Source organism: Anopheles merus, chromosome 2R (genome assembly GCF_017562075.2).
Source record: "Anopheles merus strain MAF chromosome 2R, AmerM5.1, whole genome shotgun sequence".
In the NCBI taxonomy this organism is placed as follows: domain Eukaryota; kingdom Metazoa; phylum Arthropoda; class Insecta; order Diptera; family Culicidae; genus Anopheles; species Anopheles merus.
This window is the reverse complement of record NC_054082.1, coordinates 63,011,633-63,018,979: the sequence shown is the minus strand read 5'-3', so window position 1 is coordinate 63,018,979 and position 7,347 is coordinate 63,011,633. Positions and strand designations below refer to the sequence as shown.

The 7,347-nt window shown below is 39.3% G+C and overlaps 1 protein-coding gene across 2 annotated transcripts; it reads left to right on the top strand.

Annotated features, from left to right (window-relative positions):
- Positions 1–1,079: 1,079 nt before the first annotated feature.
- On the top strand, positions 1,080–4,927 carry LOC121589505 (serine/threonine-protein kinase PLK4-like). Of its 2 annotated transcripts, XM_041908470.1 has the most exons (5): positions 1,080–1,297; positions 2,404–2,499; positions 2,595–3,770; positions 3,840–4,347; positions 4,434–4,927. In XM_041908470.1, exons 1-5 carry the CDS (start codon positions 1,256–1,258, stop codon positions 4,724–4,726), a joined length of 2,115 nt encoding a protein of 704 aa, XP_041764404.1. In that variant the 5' UTR covers positions 1,080–1,255; the 3' UTR covers positions 4,727–4,927. The 2 variants fall into 2 exon arrangements, with proteins under 2 accessions (XP_041764404.1, XP_041764405.1); XM_041908471.1 differs by lacking the exon at positions 4,434–4,927 and having other exon boundaries at positions 2,595–3,727; positions 3,840–3,954.
- Positions 4,928–7,347: the final 2,420 nt, after the last annotated feature.

Genomic DNA, 7,347 nt, shown 5'->3' with positions numbered 1-7,347 from the left:
ACGAAACAGCAATATAAACATCAAAGGAGAATGGATGATTTCCCCTCCAAAAACTGGTAGTCAAATCTCTGATTGTACTTTAAAAAAACGGATGGTACAGGAGGCCTCAACCAGAGTGGCCAGATTATTTTTGCGGTTTTCGGTAGGCGCATCAAAATTTTATCGGTAGTTTTCGGTAGGAGTTAAAGATTCTTTCGGTAGTTTTCGGTAGGCTTTGTAGTGTTGAGCGAGGGGGGGAGAGGGGGGGGGTTGTCGGAGATGGAAGCTAATCTGTCCCATGAAGAGCAGCAGCACGAGAAAATAACATCTTTCATTTATTTAAAGGAGATAGTTTAGATTAGGTTCATAGCGGTCACATGAGGCCTTTCTGAAGTGTCGATCTGAAAATTGTACTAGGGAATTTAACCCAAGAAATAATTGGGACGCTCTAGCAGCAATCGAACGCGACATCAAACATGAAAAATATATTGGATTTTACATGTTCGATGTGATAACCCACAAATCGAACATGTGAAGTCTTATACATTTTTCATGTTCGATGTCGTGTTCTATTGCTGCTAGAGCACTGGGTTACATTATCTGTCAAATTGCATATAAAATTTTATCAGCGCGTTCGATTTCATGAAGTGCAGACACGGGCCTTACCCGGCGCTCTAGCACCAATCGAACACGACATCGAACATGAAAAATGTATGGGATTTGACATGCTTGTCTTGTTTGTTTGTTTGTGTCTGACAGTGCACCTCCCTATGATTATATGGGTTTGTTCGAGTCGGATGTCGTGTTCGATTGGTGCCAGAGCGCAGCCTTAGTTGTCTCTGTTGAACTTCTGGTTCTGGTTGCTAGTGATTTCCATATAAAGTTTAATACATTAAGTGGTTTTGGAAATGGTTATGTGACTTTTTGGTCAGTGATTTCTGTGAAATCTGTGATTTTCGTAGGATAAATGAAAAATCGGTGGGAATATAGATAAATCGGTATTTCTGGTCACTCTGGCTTCAACCTACCAACCCTATTAAGAAGAAGAAGAACCTTATATTTTTAATCCACCTTGAGATTCCACTACCTGATCTTATTAATCAACCTTGGAGTCAAGCATATTTCATTGCTGAGGCGCGTTCTTTTGTTTGCTTGCTTTTAAAGAAACTTTTAGGTTTAACTTAGCGCGTTTGAGTCAACTAGTGCGTAATTCGTTTAGTTGATATCAATTACGAATGGAAGTGTCATTGTTTAGCATCAATTAATTGCTCATGAAATGACTGCAAAAATGTTGAAAAAATTTGGTGAAAAAATCGAGGTATGTTTAGGACTATTGGATTTTTAAGTTGTACTTTTAACGTTAGATTGCTAACAACATCAACCGTTGGTTTTTTTACTCTAGATTCTTTGTGTGTTTATTTTTTCCACTTGTAGCGGAACTTGGGGCAAGTGTGCCACCTTAAGCATTTCAAGTCATAACTCACTAAAACGTGATTTTCAAAAGCCGATTTAAATCTCATAACCATTTTACATCTATTTCCTCACTTATAAATGAGTTCCGCTTGAAAAAAGTGCAAACAAAACAGTGTTTGAAGTGTTTAAAAAGGGTCCAAAAAGACGTTGTTTTTTGGGGTATGGGGCAAGAGTGCCACTCGTATGGGGCAAGACGGCCACCTGGTTAAAATAACCGTATTTCTTAGATAATTGGAAATTATTACGTTTGTGGCACTAGTGTATGTATTCCTACATGTCTTGAGTCACCAATGAACCCTTTTTGACCACCACAATATGGTTTGTTACTGTTCTGTTTTTCTGGCGTGGAATCCGCTCACAATAGCGCACCATTCCGCAGCACGCTACAACAATGTTTACATTTTTGACAGCTCGTGCCTATGAAAGATAGTGGCACACTTGCCCCAAATAGAGATGGCTCTTTTGCCCCAAAAGTTGTAACTTTTTTGAAATGAAATTTTTCAGTGACAAAAAGAACGTTTTTTTTAACTAACCCCACAAAAAATTTCACGTTTTCTCAGCTATACGGTGGTGTAAATATTTTCTCGGTTGATTGTTCGCATGATTTTTGAGAGATTTGATGATTTTTTTTATTTGGTTGGATTAAAAAATTATAATATTCTGCTCAATTTTGAAACTCAATATAAATCAGTTTAAAACAATGGGAAATATCGATTGGTCTATATGAAATTCGGCTCAGAATACCTAGTCATTGGAAAGCAACCAACTGTATACACAATTGATCATTAAACTAAAGTTTTTAAGGAAAAATGCTTGGTGGCACTCTTGCCCCGTATGGCACACTTGCCCCAAATTCCGCTAGTTCGTTTATGACAACTGTTTACCGACTTGTTGTTCGTTTCCTTGTAAATAACAATGTGTTTGCTATGATTTATTCTTGTTTTGTTTTAGGACTATGAAGTGGGTGAAATTCTCGGCAAAGGTGGTTTTGGATGTGTGTACAAAGCAAGATGTTTAATTTCGGGCAATTCTGTTGCGATAAAAATGGTATGTTTGTCCTATTTAATATATGTGTTGTTGTAACATATGTTGTTGCCTTGCATTTTGTTGATATCAATTAATTTTTTTCCTTTTCATCTTAGATCGATAAACATGCAATGCACGCTTCTGGAATGGCCAACCGTGTTCGTCAAGAAGTAGCGATACACTCAAAACTTAAACACACATCCATTTTGGAAATGTATACATTTTTTGAAGATTTTAATTTCGTTTATTTGGTACTTGAGTTGGCCGAAAATGGAGAACTGCAGCAATACCTTAAACAGCGTATTCAGCCATTTAGCGAATTTGAAGCTGCAATTATCTTACGTAGAGTAGTGGACGGACTACTGTATTTACATTCGCATAGAATATTACACCGGGATATCTCGTTATCAAACTTATTAATAACAAAAGAAATGAATATTAAAATTGCTGATTTTGGGCTTGCAACACAACTACATCGGTCAGATGAAAAGCATCTCACCCTTTGTGGTACGCCGAACTACATTTCACCAGAAGTAGCCTCACGTGCATCGCACGGTTTACCAGCCGACGTATGGGGTTTAGGATGTATGCTATATACTCTATTAGTTGGCAAGCCACCTTTTGACACAAATGGAGTGAAATCGACATTGGCGAAAGTGGTACTCTCTGACTATGTTTTACCAGTTCATCTATCGTCTGACGTGAGTGATCTGATTGAACGGTTACTCAGGAAAAATCCCGCAGAGCGAATCAAATTGGAAGAAGTCCTCAGTCATCCCTTCCTTTCCCGGTATGATCTAGGCCATAAAACGAATAGCATGAACGCTACAAATAATAAGTTTAACTCCGGTATGGATAGTGGCATGGGCACTATCGCTGGTAGCAGTATAAGCAAATCAGATTTATTTAATGGTATCAGAGGAATGACACAAGCAAACGGCAGACGCAGCGACATTCAAAAGCAAGATCTAAATGGTGAAAAATTCACATTAGCTCATCCGTATTGGAAGCAAATGCAGCAGTACGAAATAGAAAATATGAGTTCTTATCGATTTCAACCTAATTCGCAAATATCACTGCTCGAAAAGTTTAATAGTGTGGAACTGGTTCATAAGTACAACATTATTGAGGACAAACTAATCGAAAAAGACAAAACAAAAAACCTATATGAATTGAAACCGTCTACAGATTTTTTGGGATTGAAAAAAGAAACAGAAGTATGTAATCCTCAACAATATATATCCCGAAGGTATGTTACTCCGGTATCAGATCGATCGATTCATGAGCAAAGAGTAAGTATGAAATAATATTGAATCATTTTCGTATTGATCGAAATTTATCATTTGCTTTCACTTCTTTAGAACTACGGGCATGTAACATCGGAGAATGAAAACAATAATATGCATAAAGCTTCGGGATTTGTTCCAAACAACCATTGTCATACTATGCGATTTGACACACTGCGATTGCTACCTACAAGACATCGCACAAAACATGTAATTCTTACCATAGTTGCCGAAGGTGGTGATGTCGTCCTAGAGTTTCTTAAACCAAGAGGACGGCAACATGAGGACCGTGTTGTGGACGTGTGTCGTATATCAGGAGATGGTTTAAAATTCATATTGTATCACCCGAATGGCAATCGTGGTGTTCCAATAAAGAATGAACCGCCAGATTTACCATCCAGAAGTGCTGAGGTCATGTATAATTATGAAGATATTCCTGAGAAACATTTTAAAAAGTATATGTATGCAGCTAAATTCGTTCAAATGGTTAAAGCAAAAACCCCAAAAATTACATTATATAGTGACAAAGCTAAATGTCAGCTCATGGAGACTTTACAGGATTATGAAGTTGTTTTCTATGATGGTATGTATCAATAATGATTATTCCTTGGCTATAATCCGTTCTGCTGTTAAATATTAACTGGAATATGATGTTCTCTTTTCATCCAGATACAAAAATTATACTTAGTTCGACGAATAATGAGATCAAAATGATTGATGGAAGCGGCAAGGTTTATCGAGGATTGGAATCCATATCAGCTATCAACATTACATATCTACATCATTTTCAAGAAACCCGAGAACATTGCCTTAGGATCGAAAAAATGCTGTCCACGGTATCAAATTGCGGTAAAACGTTTCCGGTCATAATTGGAAGACGTCAAGGAAACTTCGGTGGCAGCATTGCTTTAAGGAAAGACGTGTTTAATTACCGTTTTTCTCCATTAAGTGCACGGACATGATTTAAAAAAAGTTTATTACTATTGCAGGCACAATTACAATGCAAAGACTATGTATCATACTATGGTGCTGATTAGAGATTTAACCAAAAGATTACATGAGAGAGTTCATTCATAACTAATTTCCTTTTGATTTACACTGACAGTCCTACGATGAAACAAAAAAAAATGCACGGATCCATAATAAAATACTATTTTCCCCGATTTACAGGGTTTTCCGATAGAACTCAAGACGAAGGACACTTTGATTAATTTACTCGATAATGCGCCGCAGTTTTACGATACAAATTTGCAGATCCTGGTATCGTCAACGTTTTCAAGTATCGTTCCGCAGTCTTGCGATTGACTCCCGCAGATTCATTAAAGTGTCCCGCGGTCTTGAGTTCTATAGGTAACCCGGTATTATATTCCCAAGCAACATTTTTATTGTACTTTTGTCATCAACGCGACCGACTGTTTTAGATTGTTTGAATAAAAAAAATAATTATAATGATTATTCATGCTAGTTGTTACATTATTAGTACCAAAAAGTCTTATTTTTGCAAATCATTACACTGTGGTTCGCGGACAAAAGCTATCTGAATTTAAAAACTCTTAAAATGGATAATAAATTCGATTAACATTTTCAATAAGTAGAAAATAACACATATTTACATCATATTTTAAAGTTTTAAACAGATTAAGCTTAAACAACTAGAAAATAGAATATCTATTTAAAAAAACGAAAGCTCCATAGCTTCATTGGTTTGCTCAATAGATGACGTATTACAACTCATTATTATATTGCTGTCCTTGTCTTGCAATGTGTTTAGACAAGTTTCATCTACACTGGTGGACATAAAAATAGGAACTTTTTTCTGTGACCGAAAGACATAGTTCTTGTCAGAAATATTTGGTAGCCCTGAAAAGGACTGTTTAAGTGGTTGTTGGGAGGAGGTGTTGCGGTGTTCCACAGAGCGAAAACACATTCTAACGGTCAATGTGATGACCGTTATTCGCTATCACTTCCTGACAGCGTTTGGCCATATCTTCGATGAGCTTACGGCATTCGCTTTCGGGTATGTTTTCCCACATAACCTCGCAGCGTGTCCATAGATCATCGGCTGAACGTGCAGGCTGGTTCTTAAGCTGACGCTTGAGAGTTGACCACAGATTTTCAATTGGGTTTAGGTCAGGACTCAACGCAGGCCACGGTAGAACTTGCACATCCTGGTTTGCCAAATAACATTTAACTGTTCGCGATGTGTGCTTAGAGTCGTTATCATGCTGAAAGATGTAATGCTCTTCGTCTCCGAATTTTTGTCGGGCGTATGGCAACATCTTACGACTAAGTATTTTTCTATACCCTTCCGAGTTCAGTGTCCCGTTGATACGGAACAAAGGACCCGGGCCGTGCCAGGAGAAGCAACCCCACACCATTACGTGGCCGCCTCCGTGACTTCGGGTTTTTATCGTATTTTTCGGATGATACGCCTGATTAGGAAGGCGCCAGACGTATTTAATGCCGTCCGAACCATCCAGATTGATTCTGGACTCATCCGAAAAAATGATTTTACTCCACCAAAAGATGGATGCAGCTAAATGTTCTTCGGCAAACCGAATGCGCGCTTCTACGTGGTGCGGCAGCAGCTTACGAACCTTCCGCGGTCTCCGGGCACAGAACCCAGCGGCGTGTAAACGGCGAGACACCGTTTTCGCCGAAACTTGCAAACCAAGCTCCTGCTTGATTTGAGCGCAAGTTTTGAAAGGATCCGCCTTGATTATCTCAACAATCTGCGCGTCAACGTCGGCCGTTGTTTTTCGCGGACGACCTGTCGATTTACCCGTAGCCTCGCTACGAATGGCGTTGTCCACAAACGTCCGTGAACGGCCGAACGCCTTACAGATTGTCTTGATTGGCACGTTCTCACGATAAAGCCCCTGAATGTGTTTTCGCTCCTCTGGTGTGCAGTGCTTTCCGCGACCCATGATGATTTTGTGGAATTTTTCAACAGCAACCTTTCACCTTGACCACTGATGGAAGAATGAAGCTCAACACGATTTGGCTCTCCTTTTATACTGCCGCAAAACGCTGCCGGCACTCAAAACTCAGATAAGTAGCGCACCAAAAATGAGAGTATAAAAGGCATAATTCGACTATTGCAAATTCAGTACGCCTCGAACTGTTGGCGATGACACACCTAGTGCACGCAAAAAAAAAACACACAATTTTTTTTTCCTATTTTTATGTCCACCAGTGTAATTCTAACCTATATAGCATTCTGACTTCGCGAGCAAAAATCTAATTGGAAAGATACGTGGGTATCAACATCAACGACTAATACTCGAATCTCACTTGCTTTTGTGCTGGTGGTTTCCAATGGAGTTTAGTATTTAAAGAATCGTATCGCCGTTCTAGTTCTAGCGATGCATAATGTTGTGACCCGACCTGCCGAACTTCCGATCGCCGTTATTGCAGTCACTCACCGCTGACAGTCCTGCCAGCGTGTTGATGTGTTAGTGAGAGCGGTTCGGCAGGATAGGGCAATGATCGCTCGCCAGGCCAACGAACGGGAGCGATGGTGCCGAACACGTTGGTTGTAACGCGGCACTTACAAGAACGTCCTCGGTGCAAGCAGTCAGAT